Genomic DNA, 20,721 nt, shown 5'->3' with positions numbered 1-20,721 from the left:
ATTTCAAAAGATTGATTCTCAGAGATAAAACAACAATCAATGAAAAAAGAAACATATGTTTGTTTAATAATGTTTTATCTGTTCTCATATGCTTTCCTGATAGTATTTATATACACCAGCGAATTAAGATCTACCATGATTCATCTTCATTTTGATCAACAAATAGAGTACAGAGATAAAAATGTTTAGTTTTCATTACTCATACCAATATTTTGATGTTAAATAAAAAGAAATAATTAAATAGCAATGTGATTGATGTTTTGAAAACATGGGGATGATTACAATTTGAATCGTTCTGTCGAAAAAAAGATTTAGATTATAATTGTAATTGCTTATGTCTAAAGAGAAATCAAAAATGAGATAACATGCCTGAGGAAATAATGAGAACGAAAAGTTACGACGATAGGGGGTTGACTCATTATAAGGAAATAACGGCGACCATGCAACAAATCAGTCTCGTTAAATCAAACTAATCTGATTCTGAAAATCATGACAGATGGGAATTGGAGGAAACAAATAAAAGTTTAAAAAAATTAGAGTTCAAATATATGATAAAAACGAAAATACACTAGGTGTAAATAGAAGTAACAAAAAATGACCGTGTGCTGTGTATCAAAAAGTGAAAGAAATTGAGTGTGTAGAATACGAGTATAGAAAATAAGAGGTGAATGGCGGTATTTCATCGATATAAGCTATCGACAGAGGCGTTATATGCGGACCGTTGATAATGGGAATATGTGACCGGCATGCTGACTGTTGGATTTGAAAATGCAGACATCATGTCAAAGGAGTCCTTCTGAAAAAAAAAAGTCAAACTAGCTTCAAATTTTCGTTTTCAGTTGTTCATAACAGCATTTTTGGAATTGACACTTTGAAATGGTTATAATGTGAATGCTTTAAACAGTTTTTATCAAATAAATCAACCTACTCTTCTGTTTGAAATTGTGTTCAACTGTTCAAGATGTCTAAAACTATTCATAGGTTAGTCATTTATTTTCAAAGACAACGATTTAAATAGTTTTAATTGAAAATTGTGGGAGTTTGAACATAAAACCTGAATAAAATTAATTTTTTCTGATTATGACATCCGTTTTTATTGGACTACTATTTGTGTAATTATACGAAATTCCCACTAACGATTACAACTAAAAAACGGTTTCAAATACTCAGCCAGCTAGTTACTTTTTTTCAACATACCTTTTTCATACTTTTCAGTTTACACCCAAAGTAAATTGCAGCGCCTGCGGAGAATAGTAACAAAGACGCAAGAGAGCCCATGATGATGAGTGGGATGAATCCCATATTTGAGCTCTTTGGACATGGGTCTCTTCTTTGCTCACTTGGTGTATCGACAATTGTTGGTTGCGAAATCGGGGAAGCAACAACTAAAATAAGTTTAATTAATTCATTTCTAGGGTTTTATGCAAATTCTTACGTTCTGCAGATTCAATTCTGCTTACGACGGTGAGAGAATTTGTGAGATCAAGGGAACCGTTATCATCGGTTGGTGCTGACCGTGTTGTCCTCCGTTCCAAATCAGTAATACTACGCTTGTGACGGAAACGCAGACGTTCTGCAGTCAGATTTGAGTCGCTGACTTTCTTGTAACACGTCTGAAAAAAACTGTTGCGATGAGTAATCCGTAACATGTATTGTTTTATGAGTCACCTTTGAACATTCGTCCTTTTTGAGACAAACTTGTACCTGACAGTGAACAAACACGGTGCTTTGATTTCCGAAGCGAAAAGTACGGAACTTGGAGAAGTAGATCTAAATATTTAACATTTACCCTTTTTCAATGAGGTGGCTCATTTTGCTCATGGAAAGAGAAATATGAGCTAAATCTTTTAGAGCTCAAGAACATAAATCCAACTCACTTGGTCGTTCACATTTGCCAATGGGTCAATTATGTCGTTCATGCCATTCACTGGACACCTGCCAAATTTGCACCAATTTTTATTAGGTTCATCATATTGGGTTCGTTGGGAGGTTGGCTCGCGCAATTTAATGGGGTTCAGTATCACTAGGAGAAAATGGAAAGAGTATCGCTTGCTGTCGAAATTAATGGGTCGTGTTCAATTTGCGCGAAATTGCTTAGATCAGGAGAAGGTCATAAATTTTGCCGTTTCACTCACCCTCCTTGCACAAATGTTATCTTTTTGGCATCTGGAGCACTTATATCTTCTCTGTCGCTGAACGTGCACTCCTTTGGTGAAATACCATGATAAGCAGCTGAAAAATATTTAATTAAAAAATTGAAATAATAAATGTAAAACTGACAATCTGGAGACAAAGCGATGAAAAATTCAACAAATTCATTTTCTCTAGCAGCTTGAAGAGTTTTTCCGCTATCAGTACTTCTGAACAACATCTCAACCTTTGGCTTTGGTTTTCCACCAGTCGAAGCAATTACTTCGTGCCCACTGAAACATAGTTTTTCAAAATGAATAATTTCAAAATACAGAAAAAAAACTTACTTGGAGACATCGCTGAAACGAATAGTTTTCACATTTCTCGTGTACAAGCAGAACACATGGTTCAGACGAGTGGTCTTCCCGAATGAGAGATCCGCGTTATCCTCCAATACAACAGTGGTTTCTGCGTAGCGATGTTTAGGCTAAAGAAAAAAAAGAGGTTTGAAATGAGGTCAATTACATTTTCGAATACATGCAATTATTATTGTCATTATTTATATTATTATTAGCTTACCAAATCCGTGAGAGTTACATCGCATTCACTTCCATATGGAATTGTCAAATTGAAGTTTGTAAGGCCTTTTTCATCTTTCATTGATGTTCCACAAGGATGACGGGTTTTATGACCATAAACGTAGACCTGGAGTGTAATTTGCTTGATTAAGTAAAAACTCTAATGAACCAACCACGGGCTGAGATTTAGGATTCGAAATCATTCTCATTACTTCGGGATCCGATTTATTAAGCACAACGGTAAAACTATCAGCAATACAATCCACAAGCTCCACTGAAAATTAAATATTTACATTTCATAAAACTCTTCTACTTGAGTTTTAAAAATTTAACTGAATGATTTGTTTTCATTTATCAGTTACATTTTGATGACATACCAAATCGATCTTTTTCCGAAGCTTTGTTTTGATGAATTAATAAAAAAGTTATTAGAACTTGAAGACAAGAAGCTCGCCACAATTGATTCATACTTGAAGTTTAAATCTGAAATAGAAACAGTGTTGTTTGAAACAAAGGTCTACCTAAAACAAATGAGGAGACTAGGTTGGGTAGTCACAAAGGTTGCTATGGTATCTTGAAAATGGGGTGAGCTCGTTAAGCTTTTAGGTGGGTGAAAAGGTGCACCCAGTTCTTGCCAACCGCCCAATTAATCGTGGAGAAGCTATTGTCTCAATGATTGGGGTAAAAATAGAAAAAGCTGTATGTCGGATTATGAAAAATAAAAATAAAATTTTTTTTTGAATGATTGAAGAATAACAAGAATTTAAAACTTTTTTTTTCGTTTCTGACGTGTAAAAATTTTGCTTAAAGAAAACTTTCAACTGAATTTATCAATTATCCACAAGCTTTGATTAAAAAGTGGGCACATTGTTGTTGAAAATTATGGTTTTCAGGGTAGATACAGAGATACAGGTTAGATTCAAGTACAGAAAATTATAGGACCATGTTTATTGCCAGCTCACATTCTGAGCTATAAGAAAAAAAAACCAACAAATATAGACAAATCCAACAAGCTAAAAACTTGAACATACTGATCGGATCAAAACATAAATTGTATGGATACGTTACAATATGTTACAAATTTAGTTTTTCACGTAGCTACACGGACTTTCGGAAAAAATTAACGGCATCTTTTTGCATTAAAAACTAAAGCATAGTTTTTTATCAAACAAAATGGCAAATAAATTAGGTTAGAGCTTCACGTTTGCACTAGTAGTCCTTGTTTTCAGGGGGCGGAGAGAGAGAACGGTGAGCAACACCTACGTTTCGCCCTCATCTCCCGGACAAAGGCACCTGCCTCGGAAGTGGCGTATGCCAACAGATGGTCGGTATGGTGGGCGAGAAAAAGAGAAGACGGTGAATGAGGGCCAAGAAAATGAATAAGTGAGGTGTTCGCTTGCCCATTATTGAAAAACATAACAAGCGGAAAGTGGAGCAAAACGAGAGCCAATATGTGGACAGAAATGATAGATCGTCGAGACTTGCTGGGACCAACCGGCATGTCGTACTTACCTTTCAATGTGGAGGACAAGTTTCTATGACACGCAAATGGGCGGGCTCAACTAGGCAACCGACATTGCAAAGGATATAAATAATTAGTGAGAGAACATACACGATAAGTGTTTATCACCAGCAATACATCATATACATTCACTTAATTAGCATGAGACTGATATTGCATATTCAGGTGGCCCTTTTGGACACACAATTGTAAATTCGGCAATGTCAAAGCAAAGTTGTATTTCATGAATACAACCGCACCGATAATGAGCACCACCTGGGTGAAAGAAGGCATACCGCTCTAACCGGATCATCTCGATACCTTAATTAGCACAGTGAACGTTCATTAATACGAAGAAACCAGGTGGCAATAAAGTAGAGGTTTTGTTGCAAGAAATATATTCTTAGAAAACTGTTTCCACGTGGGAAATGCAAATGAATTGATTTATTTTACAGTGTGTGCAAGTTTCATTCGCTACTACATTTTTCAGATAACAGGGGTTTATGTTTGCTTTTTTCAGAAATTAAAAAAAAATTCTATGCACCAATAATTTTGGGAACACCTTTGGGAACTATTTGAATTATGAGAACTATTTGAATTAAGAACTATTTGAATTATGTATGTTAAGACGAACTCTGCAAGTTTTATGTGTCAAGCTAGGATTTGTGAAACATTTGCAAATTTGTTTTTAAAATGATCAGTACGGTCACTGCATACATTACGTGCTCACTGGTGTTTTCGATATAATACTGTTGAAAAATGATGTTTGTCGAATAAGTATTTCGAAACTTAATTTTTTTTGCAGTTAAAAAAAATATGCAACGTTGCGTTTTACAAATTATAATAACGCATATTTACGGCTCTTGTCTTTCATTTACTGTTTCGACTTTTTTTGCAACGGTTATTGGTTTGCAGATTCTATCTTAACGTTAAAATCATTTATTAATGGAGAAATTGTAAAAACTAAACAAAAAGCATTAGAAATTGGAAGAAATAAAAAGATCAATGAGAATTTACAAACGAGATCATAATATCAATAAGAAGCACATGAATTTACTAAACCTGGAAAATAATTTAGCACTGGAATTGTTAAAGTCCCGAAACCAATTGTAAGACAAGCAGAGCGTTTAGCTAGTTGCAGCTATTTGAAGCATAAAGAGGGAATCTAGTCAAGCAAGGGTACACTTCAAAGAAAGTATTGTATCAGTTTTGACTGAAAGTCAACTGGTGGCAGAAAACAACAGCATGAAAAATCAGAAAAAGAATGCAAATCAGCAGGTTGTACACGATGATGGGTATCAATATAATTTACAGAATTACAGACTCCGTATCTGGAGTGATCCAATTGTAGATCTCATTCCCGTCGACGTTGGCAGACATTGGCATTGGAACAATAGTTGCAGAATCCTGATAAAGTTACAAAATATGCATGGAGATAATCGAGACAGTTGCAGAAGCGAGACAAGGTGAAAAGACAAGCAACAGGTAATAGACAGTCACGTGCTGGTGTGTAGGAAAAAGCAGTTTTAGAAATAAATTTTGAAAGTTAGAGCAAAAACACAAAAACGTGATGAGACCAATTGACAAGAGACATGATAGAAATTGGAACAAATTCAAACTTTGTTAGTCATATTCGAGATGTTCTGTGCCAGAGGTAAAGATTCCGTGTTGTTATTGTTGTTATGGATCATTGCCGACACTCGAGAATCCGGGCGACAACTGCTGGATGCTGAAAAAAACCGAATTCGAGTTTTTTGAACTTGAATGATAACAACTTACGTATTGCGATTAGCTCGCTATATTCAGGTCGGGTGTTCGTCGTCAATGCATGTGACATTTGGCGGCCTCCCACTCCATTTCTAGTGTATTTTCGCTCTGGAGCATTGTGCAGCTGAAAAATATTTATTTGTCCAAAAATTAGGGTTCGGCTGAGGAATTGTTTTAGAAATGAGTGGAGAATCAGTCTGGAAAATGCATGGAATGCCTTTATCATGAGATCGAATTTTTGAAACATGTCTAAAAGTTATACCCTTGCGCTTTCATGCCTTTGTTAAGTAAATCTGAATTTACTGAAGTTTCTAAAATTTAAAATATTTACCTAAATAAACAGTATGATCCCCAGTGAGAATTTTTAAAAGTACAAAAAACATTCGATTTCCATTTCCAGATGTTTTCTTGAACCCGTACTTATAAATTCAACATACCTGACGATTTAAAAGTCCATAGAGAATAAAGTTGGATGCAGAATTGATATATGGTAGTGCGTGTACGCCGTACATAAAGTATATGAACGCGTACGTTGGTGGAGAAGCAGTGCTCTTTGTATCTTGGTACAGCTCCTCGTACAAAGAGTAGAGAATTGAGATCCAGTATGGTGTCCTACGAAACAGAGTTGGAAAAGTTTAATACAGGGTTACCTACCAGCAAATGAAGTGGAAAGAGCAAATGGCAAGTGTATAAATTGCAATGTGGCCTACTGGAATCGTCAATTTCTTTTCTTCTCCACCACTTCTTCTTCCAACAAGAGTCTGTTTGATGACATTTGCTTGTTTGAAGAGCCTGATCAACATTTCGTAGTAAAAATAGATCATGAAAAGAAGTGGCATCAGGTATGCCTGAAAAAGTTACATTTTTTTTGTGTTTCATTTCATCAATTTTCTCCACCCACCAAAACAAAAGAGTACAAAGTAAATACAACAAACAACTCGCGACCAAGATCATCGACACACTTATACAGATGCATTCGAGTGATGACTTCTTGATCCAAGTCGACTTTTTCATGCATGACAAGTTCCTGTAATCCAAAAAATGTGACACTTCCTTCGAAAAAGCGTAAACACTTTTGCATAATCAAGTGTCTGTACGTTTCTGTTATAATGAAGTGTACCTTTGAATGAGCATATAACAAGATTGGCGATAACATGACACAGGTCACAAAGAACATAATTCCAAGAAACACAAAAACTGTTCGTTGATTGCGCACTCGAACCTGGAAATTTGCAATGTATGTATTGTAATTTTCTAAAAAAGATTTTTAATTTTCACACAATCACTAATGAAGATATCAGAATGAAACAAGTTCAATTGTGACAGCTAGAAATTTTACTTCATTTTTTAAAATGTTCAGTCGTCTTCAAAAATTAAAATTTTCATTTTCTTCTGCTGTTTAATAGACGCTTGCACACTTCCTGCAAAGTTCGTAACCTTACCTGTAGCGGATGACAAACGGCACAGTATCTATCAATTGAAAATGCCACAAGAATGAACGTGCTGAAAATCTTTCCTATGTGCTCCAAGAGGCGAAACAATTTGCAGGCAAATGTGTCAAACATCCAAAATCCAAGGATCTAAAAATAAATGTTCGAATTGTAGGGTTTCAAATTTTAAAGTTCACCTGGTCGATGATGGTCATTGGAATTGGTAACATGGATAAAAAATCCACAATGCTCAATATGCAAATGTATGTCAGAGTGGTATTGTGTCGCGATCGCGGATCTTGTCCTTTAACATGATGAACTACTGCAAGAATAGCAGCATTTCCACATGTTCCAAACATGAACAGCAAAGCGTAGAAACCCGCAATCAGCATCAACGAAGAGTTGTCATGATTTGAAAGTGGAAGAGCATACACCAATGTAAACTGAAATATTTGGTATATTTCTCTATTTGGTAAGTTTTCCCTTGCTGGCGTACTTTGTTCAATGTGCAATTTTTTAAAGCTCTGTTCGAGAAATAACTGCATATCGGGAATTTTTGGCGTTTTTTCCATCGATCCACAGAAAACGTGTTTTGTTATTCACTTCCATTTTACTTTATTCACAAAAATATCACGTCATATAAATGGACCCACTCGTGATTTAGTGCACCCACAATTTGCAAGAAGAATGAAGTGCCCGCGCGTCGGATTTTCCCATCATATTGTATTCATAGCTAGGCATTCAAAAGCACATCCTCTAACTTTGATCCCCACTTGACCATAGTTCGACATTATTCGCTTTGAGTTGGAGTTAGCGATCTTGCGTAGTGGATTTTTAATAAAAAGATTATCAACTAAAAAGATACTAAAAAGATGGGTCGTGAAGGATTATTGTGAGGGAGTGACTATGAACGAAATTGCATTACAAAGAAACCAATCATCAGCAAAAATTGGCTGAATCGAAAGCCATGCTGCATAGTATTTTTCCTAATGGTGTTGTGAAAAGCTTAATTACAATGGAGTAAAAAAGGTGTATACTGGAATGTGTAGGAACTTCAAAAAATTAACTTCTATACATAAACTTAACAGGCGACGTGGAAAAATAAAAATTATCAATGTTCTCTTTTTTGCAAAACTTCTAAATAGTTTTGTTTTCCATGATTGAACTGAAAAAAAATGTTTAAAACTATTTGTTCTTAGAGAACAGTCTACGTTCTGACTTTCAATTTATTTAATGCAAAGTTGAGCCCATAAAATTCACGCGTACTTGGGTATGATCTCCTTAATCTCCAATAGTTTGAAACCTTCTATCATCTGGGAATATTTTCGTTTATTATTCATACACTAGCTAAAAATGGTTTTTCAAATATCTGCCCAGAGTAGGTGGTTTATGTATTTTTACAATTAACGTATATGGTAATTAGTTTTTATTTCATTTGTCATAAAGTTGTCGACTTATTTTCAGACAACCTGTTTGGGATGAATAATGTAAACTCGCGTAGTAACATTTTGTTCCGTGTCTTGTCATATTGGATGACATTGTTTGACAGCTAATATTGGCTATATTCAAAAACGATATCGAGCATCATCGGGTCGCGTGACTTCGTTTTTTTTCGCAATTTTTTCACATGCTTTCAGATATTCATTAATTCGAAGACAATTTTATTCGTTTTGTTCAATTTATTGTGCCTTGTAAGATAGAAAGAAAAAATAGCTAAGAATCGAGCAAACATTCATGGCTCACTAATTCACTTTCCTAAGAATGAATTTTAAATTTTGTGACAAAAGTGACAAATGGAAAAAGATATTGAACATAGATAATGAGTAATTGATGCACCTTTCATTAAAAAAAAATGCTCAAAGCTAAAACTCACGTTTTCATAAAATGTACCCTTGAATGCGTCGGATTGCTGCATGGTTTTCCGACCAACTGCATATGTATCGATCCTGGATAAATGAAACATGATTGATTTTAGAAGTGAACGCATTGAATGTGGATATTTTAAAGTACATGGATTTTGTTTTTGCATTGAGAAGAAAAATGTTAATGTTATATCTAAACTGAATAAATTCATTGTGCCATCAGAAAATCTTGAATGCAACAGGTATTAAAAAATTATTTAAATTTGGAAAACAGGGATTGAATTTTAAAAATATACTATTTATGGACACAGTTTGAAAAATAACAGACATAATAAGAATTAGATTCTTCAATATTCATAATTTATAGTTTTTCTATAAACATGTTCAAGAAAATCAGCATAAAAATCGTTCATCCGTGACTGAACTTTTCAAAATTCCTATCTGATGTCAATCCGTGAAATCATCATTACTTCAAAAAATTCATCTTTTGAAAAGAAATGAAGAGGAGTATTGATGAGGTGGGAGGAAGAGAAACCGAAAAATCCGTTTTTTTTGCGCACTCAAAAATTTCTGAAATCACGAGAAAAGTGCAGTGAAAAGAAGAAAAGAGAACGAAAACCGTTTGAATAATTCAGGATTCCTCTAACCTATACTCATGGAAGGACCACAAATTCTTGACTTGCGCGGCTCACCTCATTTGCTCTCCATCCGAAATTAAAAACTTTGCTTCGTTATAAAAGCTTGACATTATCGCATAATAGACAATAGTGTGTGATCAAGTTGGGTTGAACTAATAAGTCGAAAAGACGGCGTCTTTTTGATAGGGGCGGGGCTCTCACCGACTTGCGATTTCCGCTGAGAAACAAAACGAGAGATAATACTAGTAGAACGGCTAGAGTGCAGGTGAGTGATAGAAACAAATAAGAAGGCTCAAATCTAGTTCTACTTGATAAGTCGAATTATTTGTTTTTGTGGTCAAAACTCTTTTTAAGAAATGAGAAAAATTTGCAGTATGCCCTGATGTCATTTATAGACTGATGACTACTATCAAATTCTCAGCCGGAAAAGGGAAGTATGAAAGATGAAACAGGAAATCGCATGAATTTTAATTACCGACCCAGTTCAGATTTGTGCGCATTATTTTCTTGAAGAGTGCAATAATCTAAAGAAAATAAATTGATAGTTAAAAGTACATAGTTGGCGAAAGCTTAAAGTTTTTTTTTCAATGATTGTTGATTTCGTAAAATGTTTATGTTAGTGTAATTTTGTAAAATAAAACCGTGATTAATATCCGTTCTCATAGTTTTTTAAGTAAGGTAAATTTAAGAAACACACTTGTTAACTGTGATATCAAAAACAAAACGGACAACCAAGCTCTATGCCAAAATCTGTAGTATTGAGCTTTAAAAAAACTTTCAATCTGCCAGTTTTAAAATAAATATTTTACCAGTTTTCATTTAGTATACTAGAGCTTGCTTCAGTGACATTATTGGTTAGGCCCCTCTCATATTATTTTATTTTATCCGCAACTGAAAATAAAGATATTCAGTACTTTTTTCTAAACAAAAAAATCTCCCTGCGTTGGTTATAGTAATTGGAACATACACTAACAGTTTTTCCAGTATTGTTAGTTACTATGTTGGTTAGTATTAGTATTATTTCAACACAGAAAAATACTTATTAATTAGATTGTCGTGTTGTTTTAAGCTCTAATTGGGAGTTTTTTCTCTTTATTTGTAACGTTTTCTAAAACAAGTTTCGATATAAAAACAGTCACAAATTTTATATTAAACACTGACAGCTTTTTAAAATAAACGGCGTCGTACCTTAAGTTAATCTCCATGCGGAAGACGAATGAAATGTTCTTCACAAAATAACTAGTGGCATATTCTTTTAGAGCGTCACTAATTATCAGGGGATGAATTGGTTTAAAACACAGACAAGGATGATAGCATGTGATTACCCAAAGTCCAAGAACCCCAGTGTCGGGACGTCAATGATCAGTTGTATCCTAGACATGGAAGAGAAGGAGGAGTCAAAGAATGGAACAAGACTGTTATTAATTCAATATTTGATGAGATGGAACTGGTATTAGTGCTAGTGGTAATCCATCTGTGTAGTGTAGACAACCAAAAAACACAAAAAAACATACAAAAATGTGTATGTTGGTGTATCTTCAAAATTTTCATTTCAACAACTTAGTTGAGAACAAAGAGTAATTAGAGTTATCAATTGCCAGGTATAAATGAAAATATTTATTATAGTTCCTGAACGGATGCACGGGAAGGAAATCATTTTGAGACGCTACTTGAGTGGTTTCCAAAATGAAAATAAAGGCTTTGAAAAGAACCACTGCCCAGTAAAAAATGTGAGAATTTCTATGAACCTTTGACTTGTTTAGACGACTTCAAACAAAAACAAACAGTTCCTAGGAAAGCGTTGACTCACAAGAACAGGCACTCACACACGCGCACGATTTTAAATATTCGTGGCTTTAAGCGACTCCCATGAACCAACCGCAACCAATTGGAAATAAACCAATAACAATGACGGAAAGATGGAAAACAGCGCGAGCAATCCATTAGAATTGAAAACAGGCTAGACGTGAAGATTTCTTACTGAATCATCATTTGATCTAATAAATTTATGCATTGAATTTCAATTTGATCTCTCTAATTGATTCCTTTTCAAATTGAGTTTTCTTTGAGTTTTCAGTCCAATTTTATATCAATTGTTGTAGCGGAGCTTACTTTACCTCCATCAAAACACATCTTTCAAACGACGCAAAATGTTTTTTAAAAAATGGTTTAAAATGTTGTTTACACATTTGTTTTTACCTATAACCTTCATTTTGATTGATAAAATTGAATCTGCATACTAGTTAATACTGAGATGGGATACCTAATATGTTTTTACATTGATATTACGGTTAGCCTCGGTATTACTTCCCAGGACTGGCACATCAGGGAACTGAGGAAATATGCGAAACGTGATTTTGTGTGAAATATTATTTGTGTAATATTTTTAAAGATGTAAAAACTTCAAAATTTACATACTCATCAAAAAATAGAAATTATATATTCCCAAAATATTTATATATGTACGGTTTATATGCTTTTATTAGGTATGAGATTTATAAACAAACTGGGTGTCGAAATAATATTGGTACTCCGGAGATCAACTGTTATAATTTACACAATGAACTACTCAATAAACTGGTCAAAAATATTTTGATTTATTTTTGTTTGTTCTTCTATTCGCTTACTACCGTTCCCGCAATTGCTACAATTTTTTACACGAACAGCTCTTGGCAACAAGAATCTTCAACCTTATACTTAGTTAAAACTAGAACGTTCTGAACTTTGAATTATCAATACATCATTTTTACAGTGACAAATGAGTCTCATTTCCTACAATGTTATTTTTTATGTGTGAATAGATACTACTCATTAGTGTAGTCTTCTGCATCACAAACTTCCAATTTCTCAGGTACGTAGTTCTGAACAATTTTCAGAGTTTCCAACTACACTGCCAAAATGCCTTGTCGACCAAAAACTAAAACTGAAAGAGTTATCAATGAGTAGTCAGCTTACCCAGGGGAAATTTAAATTTTTTTGGTAGACATCTCAAAAACTTCAAAAAAGTTGAAAAGATGAAATGAAAGGGCAAAGAAATGAAGAGCAAATTGAACACTTGAAAAAAAAATTGATGAGATATGGGGGTGGACTTCATACTGTAGAATGTATGGAACCTCTCAAGTACACGTTCACAAAAAATAAAAAGCTAAAAAATAGAAAATAAAAATACAAAAGAAGTCTATTGTCGAATAGTATTGAGCAGGGTGTACTAACTAAATTTGGCCGATTTTATCTATACCCACATGCTATTTCCTGTTCTCATTACTCAGAACTGGTTGAAAAATGGGACTGCCAGCGAAATAATGGCGAAGAACGACGGTAACGAGTAGAAGTCATAACAAAAGCCTCACGTTTCCTTATTCTACTTATCTTTTTTCTACCACTATTCAAGTTCCATTTGCGAGCCGTTTTTTTAATGAAAGACGGAACAAAATATTATAATTTTTGAAGTCGTGTCATGGTTTTTACCCGTTTGCATAATGACAACAGAATATGTTAATAGTGACAGCTATTCTTTACACAAAATGTGAGAGCGAAAAGCTGAAAGACAGAAATATGCTAACAAAACGATGTGACACTTTTTTTTCTGAAAATTTTCGGAAAAAATTATGATGGTTCAAAGTTTTAGGAAAATGCTTACTATCAGCTAAAATCTCAAACTTTGCCAACTTGTCATAATTGCAACGGAGGGAACTTTTATTATTTTTTAAAATTCACTTTTTGATAATATTTTTCGGTACGAATTGAGTCGTTGATTGCCTGCACAAAATTTTATCACAATTGTGCACTCATTGACTGAAAACATCATCTTCCATATCAAAACAATAGGTAATAAATTACCAAAGTATGCAAGAATGGTAATCAAATCAAAACTTACTGTCACAAGTTATGACTATGGGCAAAATTTGAGACTTTAGCTGCAAGTAACATTTTTCCAACATAATTGACCGTCATATCTTTTTTTGAACTATTTTCAGAACGTTTCATCACAAAATGTAATAGTTTTGAACTATTGTGGATCTGAAAAAGCAAAAATCTCCGATTTCTGTACATCACGTTCAATGAAAATACGAGATGTTAAGTCCAAAATGAAAAAAACAAAAACAGACGGTGACAAATAAAGGTAACAAATTGATTTCACTGTTCAAACTCAGGAGTTTTGAATAGCATTCTTATGACTGTTGAAATCAGCACAAGCTTACAATTCATTATTTAACAAGTCTTAATGTATGCAGAAATTCTAATGGGGACGTTTAAGAATCTCTTCTGCAATCTCGAAAGAAATGGTTTGAACATTTGAACTTTTGACGAATGCATCATTAAAACCAGATTAAATTTGATTGTTAAACCAAGTTGTTTGAAATTTTCAGAAAAAAAAACAATTATTATCGCTTTCGATGTCCGTAGTTGTTCAATTTAACGACTTCCAACGCAATTTCCGTTATGTGCAAATCAAAAAACAATAAATAGGGCTAATGTATTTTCTCCTTATCAATGCAAGGAAATTGCATTTTTATCATTCATATGACTAGTTCTATGCCTAAATTTGAATAAAATGGCAAAATGATAATGTTAGATAACTAGGAAAACAAGCCGCGAAATAAAGTTTTATATCTTATGCATCAATCCTTTTTAAACCGTTGAGTGAATAAAAAGGATCAACTATTTTTTTCCAATTTGTGACCCTCTCACTTACCAGCTTGCTAAAGAGAACCTCATTTCGAACGACGTTCAAGGAGCCCAAATAAGTCACTGCTTGCAAAGAGATTTTATTCAGTAAACGAAAAAACGACCCTTTTTTCACGAAAGCTCATCAAAATCATGGCATTTTGACTAAGAGAGCACTCTCGTGCGTTTGGTCGTTAATGAAGAATAAATCTTTTTTTTTGTGGTTGGAAGAAGAAAGGCTTATTATAGTTCCGCATCGTTAAACGGATTTTCAAAATGGAGAAGGCAGTGATGACTACATATACATGACTATACGAATCTAATGAGAACATTTCGGCATTTCAGGGAATGAAGAAGATCAAAAATTAAAAAATTTTTTGAATCAATCTTTGGTGCGCAGTTTCCAATACTATTTTAGAGAAAATAATATGGCTTGCATGATCTCTTAATTGTCTGAAATCACATGTTAATTTGAAACTTGATTAGTGTAAGTTCCATACAAATAATCTACAAATGAGCTGTCAGTTGGAAAACAACGTAGGGAAACGGTACATGTGTATAACATGCCCTCATTTTGAAAGTAATTTTTTTTAATTATAAACACCGGATTCGCATCAAATCTTTTTGGCAAATCTACAAGTATGACAATCCGACATCTTCAATCAAAAAGTTACGTAAAAATATAGGAAAATGATTGAGTGACTAGAGAATATTGTTTAATTTGGTAGAGATTTTGTCTGGAGAAACTGTATTTTCTCAGAAGTTTCCAACGAGTTGCTGAATAGCGTATGCTTTTAAAAACGTTTGGAAGTTGAAATATCTTGGGTAAGACAATTATGATCCGGATTTCGATCCTATAGTTTAACAGATTAATTCAAGTAAAAACGTAATCGAAATTGATAATGCTTTGCATTCTCTCTCTTCAGAAAAGTCTTACTCAAGCTTCACAACTTTTTGGTCAAATTATTATATTTGAGCAGAAGTTGGGCGAAAATGAGCACATCTTGAAAAGTTACAATGAACTTATCAATATCTTAATTTTCACGGAATTGAAAATGTTCAAGCGTTGAAAAACACATGTTGTCTGTCTTAAGTCGTATCTTTATACTTTTCTTTCAGTTTTCAGTAAAGCTAATTGCATTTTTGACGAATTCATCTTACAGAGGTACTTTAAATTGAAGTGAATAAATATTCAAATTCATTGTTCGTGTGAAAATAGAATGATGACGTCAAAAACCAGGAAAGAGGGAAAGAATTTAGAACAAAAAAGAAGTGGGATTCCCATCCATTTCATGTCAGAGGTCGGCCACTTTATACCAATCTTGTTTATTTTAGATTTGGGTTCCTTTCGGTGGGAAAAACAGAGCATATTCAAAAATCGGGATGTAACAAAAACATGTAAATTCCAGAGGTTTATTCAATTGTTTTTATTTGTATTTTTTCCATTTTGAAAATCATTTCTTTATTTTCGACACCCTTAAAATCAAAACATCAAATATCAGCCACAAGATGTAAAATCACAAACAAAACTGAAATGCAATCTTCACAAGCCACTGATTATATTGAAAATAATGACTAGTTTTCCGTGAGTTCAGATTTTCATAGATTTGCAAAAACTTGAAAAGAGAAATGTAAAAATTACATGTTAGTTGGCAAATGATATCATTGGAACCGAACAGGAAATGATAAAATAGCAAGAGTTTAAGAGATTTGATACCGGTGAAAACTGCATAGCAGTTTTCTTAAATGAAAAACAAACGATTGTTGAAACTATGAACAACATTTTTACATTATTTGAAGACTGATGATAATAACTGTTACAATTTCAATTTTTTCGGTTGTAACTAACATTTTAATGCCAATAAAATGCTCATACAAATAAAACATCTTTATAATTACGTAGACTTGTTTTGAAATTAAAAACTACTTCAACTGTTTTTTCTTGTTAAATGGTAGACATTTAGAATTTGAAAACATATTGTTGTTCTGGGTAATTCAAAATTCAGCAGCATCTGCAAAAATTTCGAAATACACCTGGATTTTTAAAAAAAGTGAGAGCTCTAAATCAGAAAAATAACAAAACAATCAGTAAAACGGAAAATGAAATGTTCAGTTTGAGAACTCGAATGCTTTTCCAGGCAAATTTTTTGTTTTTAATTCAAAAATGAAGCAAAATAAAAAATCACAATTTATGGCTATGTCGGTTTTCTTATTTAATGTTTAAGTCTATTAGAGTTGAAACCATGCATCATTTTTTGAATGATTAAGTATAAAAAAGTGAACATAATCTTTAAAAAGCGAATACTTATTTGAAATCAGGACAAGACAAAGTCTTAGAAATAATGAACTCTAGTTCATTTGCCTTTTTAAAACTGAACCCTTAAAAAACAATTAGTCGATTGGTTGCTATTTCTAGCTTTGTTCTTTTTCTTATGTGTTTCTAATGAGAATTGTTCAATGATGTTTCAATCTCTAAAGAAATATCGAATTTCTTTTTGGTTTTGCAAATGTCTAGCAGCAAAAAATTAATACAATTTGAAAAACCGGAAAAAAACTTGTTTCGTCGATGCTCAATAACACTACTAGGAATTTTACACCTTATTGTGTTATGTCTAGAATAGAAAATTAATGAGGCTTCATTATACAAGTTGCTGCACTTTTTATTATTGTTTTTAGTAGTTAAGTTCCGAGGATTATGGGGGAGTAGACTTGGGGTTAAATTGGAAAATGAAAATATTAAATTAGCTATAGGTATTTAGCCCTTTTCAAATTTCAAATGAAACAAATAAATATTCAGTAATTTGCTAAAGTTTTGATATTCTGTAACTTCTTTTCTTTTCAAATTGACAATTGAAATTTTAAAAATTATGTTACCTACTTGAAAATGTGTTGTTGATCACAGACATGACACCATGGTCATGCATTCACAATTAGTCACTGATGAAAAACAGAAATTTATTAGGAATAGTGTCATTATTGAATTTAAATTGAAATACGAAATGCGAAAACAAACAGGAATTGGTGTCTTCAATGATGAGGGTAATTCAAGATATATCACACAAAAAAAATAGTTTCAAGAATAAAATTTGTTGAAACCTTTTTCAAAGTTTATTTTCTTCTTTAGGTTTTTTTTTTAAAAGGAACTTCAATCAAAAACACTAGAAGTTTCGAGTAGTAAGCCTACATTTCAATAAAAATCAATACTTATAGATAATAAATCAATATTTTTTAATTTTTATCAAACAAAAAACAATTTAAAATGCGCATGTTAGTGAATCTTGACAACTTTGAACAGTTGAACTGAAATGTCCAAATTTTTCCCAAGGGGTTTTTGTTTTAATAGAGGAAATTTTACAAAGGATTAAAGTGTAAATTCTAAAAAGTTTCAAGAATAAAAATCGAAAAAAAAACGGAAACAAACGCCTACCCTACTCAACATATATTAGAAGCTTGTTTCCTTTTCCGGTATATTCTTGAACTTTCACACTTTTTAGAAGTGTTTTTGAATTTGAATTTGTGATATCAGGCAACTTTTCAAGACAATGAGCTCAGTAGTTTTCAATGCCAAATTCACTGAATAAAAGTTTGAATGGAGTGGTATCACTTAGAAATGAGTACAAACAAATTCAGCGAACCATATTTAAGAAACTAACAAACCATTTACCCGCATTTGAAAACAATTTTCATTGCAATAAACGTGTAAACATGAATGAAAACCATTTTCCAATTTGATTCGATGTTCTTAACGTTTAGAAATTTATTGAAAATTTCACAGGAAATTTAAAATTTTGTTTGAAGCGATGTGATTTTACTTTGACAAAAATAAGATTGATTTGTGGAACCTTAGATTCATTAAAGAATCCCAACATTAACATGAACAAAAATTGAATTATCCTAGATAAATTAACAAGTTTTGAAAACTGGGATGTTAAATAAGTGTTACTTTTAGACACAACTATTTCGCTCTGAACTTCTGCATTGTGGAGCTTGATTGAGTTTTGTGCAACACTGAGATTAAATATTCCCTAGACATTTCAAATAAAATATTAATCGACAATGGTAACTGATTCACCTGTCGAAAATCTGAACTATTGTGTCTGAAGTCTAGAACTCACAAAATGAAAGTTCTTCGCTTAAACCAAGATGCGTTAGTATTGAAAAATGCAAGAAGCCCATACAGCCAAGTAGGAAAAACGAGGATATGAGTAGATTCCCTCAACGTACATTTACAAGACCAAGGTGCATGAAAACTCTTTCAAGGCAATCCGATGCTTTTATTGAGTTGTTATTCTACCCGGAATTATCTCGGGAAAATTCAAACACACAAATAATGACAAAAACAATATGGAATAGCCAGGTGTTTGGTTTCGCCATCAGTTTTCAGAAATTGATAGCCTGGCGTTTTACTTGAATAATTTGGAAAATTGAAATACGAAGAAAAGTAAGGTTAACCGGCAATGGAAAATATTTGACTGATTGAGTAAAGGTGCTCTCTCATTTGATGTTTTTTTTTGACATTCCGTTTTTTAAGCCAAAAACAAATACTGAGTACGTATTGGCCAATTATGATTTTGGTTTGTTTTGCAAGAACGCATTTGTAAAAGAGTGTTATGAACTAATTGGCCACTGAAAAAGCAAAAATTTACCTTATCCAAGGGTATATGTATGCAGAAATTGTTATACAGGGTGCGCCATAAGTATGGTAACACGTTTGCAGCTCTATAACTTCACGTGTGGAGTTACATCACGTGTTACATCAATTTGTACAAGTTTTGTTCTCCATGAAATACTGACCAGATTAACGTTTTGAATTTTCAAAATTTCCCCCATCCGCATCAGCGGTGAGCGGCCATCGGCGAACGCGATTCTAATGATTTTTCGGCGATCGGCGAAAAGAAAAAAACGGGTCGGCTATCGGCGATCGCCGATAAAATTTTATATGTATGAGTTTGGCGATTGGAAATCTCTCACGCAGTCCAAGAAAGACTCCTCTAAAGAAGAAAAAAGAATACTTTGGAACTAAATTTCACTACTTTTCGAATTTTAAGATATCAAGAAGTGCTTTTCGTTGCCTAATATTTTAGATTTTAAAAATTTTTATGTGAAAGAGCTTTTAAAATTGATTTTTTACATTTGAAAAAAAAATAGACGCACGCCGATCGCTGATGGGCAAGTTTTTTCGGCAATTGGTAATCGCCGATCGCCAAAAAAATAACCAATATCATGATTAAAAAAAACAAACAAATTTTTAAGATTTTAAATGATTTTTTGAAAAATGAAAAAATCTCAGTTTACCCCTAATTCCTATTTGAACTTCCGCCAATTGGATTTGTTCGATGGAGCGTACTTGCATTATTTTTTTATTAATTTATTTTATTTTTCTCATTATTTCACTGATTTTCTTAATTATTCCTGTATTTTTATAGTAAAGAGAACTGAAAAGCACGATAAATGCAAAATGTTTGTTAAAGCAATTTCCCCATTGACCGCACTCCACCTTTAAGTGTTTTAACCCGGAACTCATCCTATTTTTAATTGTAAATATGTTATTTTTCACTTTCCTAACACGAACAATAAAAAAACATTTGTAAAACAATAAAAAAACATTGATCACACTGAACACAAAAAAATTTCCGACAATTGTTTAGGAGCAAACGACATTTACCCAAGAAATGTGCGTACCAACTGGAAAGGCATTTGTACTCGTTGAGGAATACTAATTTTGTTCTTTCTTCCAGGCGTGTTTTTGATCTCAGAGCTCGAAGAGTGATGATGAACAAAACGAAAACCGGAAAAGAAGCAAGTGGGCGTCATAGTTGTCGCACTTTTTGAATATATTCAATACAAGAATACAGTAAAGAAAAAAGAAAGAAACAGGGAATTTTTTCCTTGCTGATTCTTTTAATAGAGAAGTCCTGAGCAGTTCAAGGATTCCTTATCAGTTATTTTGCGTAAAGTAACTATGATTCACAAATTACCAATAGAAAATGCAGTTTTCACATTGGAAAAACAAAAAAACAAAAGCTATTGAACATTAAAAAATCGGTACTTGTGTGTTTTATGTATGCCCTCATTTAAAATTTAAATTGAGCTTTCATTAATTTCTCCTTTCAATATAAACGTGGTACGCATCATTCTTCGTTGGGC

At 33.1% G+C, this 20,721-nt stretch overlaps 2 protein-coding genes and 6 non-coding genes across 11 annotated transcripts; 3 read left to right on the top strand and 5 right to left on the bottom strand.

The window, feature by feature from the left end:
* Positions 1–123: 123 nt before the first annotated feature.
* On the bottom strand, positions 124–3,197 carry dyf-7. Its single transcript, NM_001392826.1, has 11 exons — positions 3,086–3,197; positions 2,882–2,982; positions 2,710–2,835; positions 2,478–2,617; positions 2,281–2,423; positions 2,136–2,232; positions 1,878–1,935; positions 1,669–1,770; positions 1,436–1,613; positions 1,198–1,385; positions 124–796 (listed from the first exon to the last, which is right to left on the bottom strand). Exons 1-11 carry the CDS (start codon positions 3,174–3,176, stop codon positions 680–682), a joined length of 1,341 nt encoding a protein of 446 aa, NP_001379066.1. The 5' UTR covers positions 3,177–3,197; the 3' UTR covers positions 124–679.
* On the top strand, positions 1,967–2,083 carry C43C3.7. Its single transcript, NR_071871.1, has one exon. It is a non-coding gene; the product is annotated as an Unclassified non-coding RNA C43C3.7 (non-coding RNA).
* On the bottom strand, positions 1,982–2,098 carry C43C3.11. Its single transcript, NR_071870.1, has one exon. It is a non-coding gene; the product is annotated as an Unclassified non-coding RNA C43C3.11 (non-coding RNA).
* Positions 3,198–3,955: 758 nt separating the features above from the next.
* Positions 3,956–4,096, top strand: C43C3.10. Its single transcript, NR_071869.1, has one exon. It is a non-coding gene; the product is annotated as an Unclassified non-coding RNA C43C3.10 (non-coding RNA).
* C43C3.6 lies at positions 3,956–4,096 on the bottom strand. Its single transcript, NR_071868.1, has one exon. It is a non-coding gene; the product is annotated as an Unclassified non-coding RNA C43C3.6 (non-coding RNA).
* A 1,036-nt stretch (positions 4,097–5,132) lies between these two features.
* Positions 5,133–11,111, bottom strand: npr-18 (Neuropeptide receptor 18; the record flags this gene model as incomplete). Of its 4 annotated transcripts, none has more annotated exons than NM_001270156.3 (11): positions 5,133–5,616; positions 5,829–5,938; positions 5,989–6,100; positions 6,414–6,588; positions 6,631–6,824; positions 6,878–7,003; positions 7,097–7,198; positions 7,419–7,556; positions 7,604–7,849; positions 9,280–9,352; positions 9,961–10,016. In NM_001270156.3, 11 exons carry the CDS (start codon positions 10,014–10,016, stop codon positions 5,518–5,520), a joined length of 1,431 nt encoding a protein of 476 aa, NP_001257085.1. The 4 variants fall into 4 exon arrangements, with proteins under 4 accessions (NP_001257085.1, NP_001257083.1, NP_001368133.1 ...); NM_001270154.3 differs by lacking the exon at positions 9,961–10,016 and adding an exon at positions 11,095–11,111 and having other exon boundaries at positions 5,518–5,616; NM_001381071.2 differs by lacking the exon at positions 9,961–10,016 and having other exon boundaries at positions 5,518–5,616; positions 9,280–9,321.
* Positions 9,851–9,900, bottom strand: C43C3.9. The gene has a single exon (NR_071866.1). It is a non-coding gene; the product is annotated as an Unclassified non-coding RNA C43C3.9 (non-coding RNA).
* C43C3.5 lies at positions 9,851–9,900 on the top strand. Its single transcript, NR_071867.1, has one exon. It is a non-coding gene; the product is annotated as an Unclassified non-coding RNA C43C3.5 (non-coding RNA).
* Positions 11,112–20,721: the final 9,610 nt, after the last annotated feature.

The sequence above is a fragment of the Caenorhabditis elegans genome, chromosome X (assembly GCF_000002985.6).
Source record: "Caenorhabditis elegans chromosome X".
Classification (NCBI taxonomy): domain Eukaryota; kingdom Metazoa; phylum Nematoda; class Chromadorea; order Rhabditida; family Rhabditidae; genus Caenorhabditis; species Caenorhabditis elegans.
This window is presented reverse-complemented; position numbering and strand designations above follow the sequence as displayed.

Bases quoted from the DNA above. Each gene is read 5' to 3' on its own strand.
- dyf-7 (NM_001392826.1), bottom strand. From the start codon at position 3,176: ATGAATCAATTGTGGCGAGCTTCTTGTCTTCAAGTTCTAATAACTTTT. The intron at 2,983-3,085 runs GTATGTCATCAA...TTTAATTTTCAG, and splicing joins TTCGGAAAAAGATCGATTTG to TGGAGCTTGTGGATTGTATT. The intron at 2,233-2,280 runs GTCAGTTTTACA...AATATTTTTCAG, and splicing joins CATCGCTTTGTCTCCAGATT to CTGCTTATCATGGTATTTCA.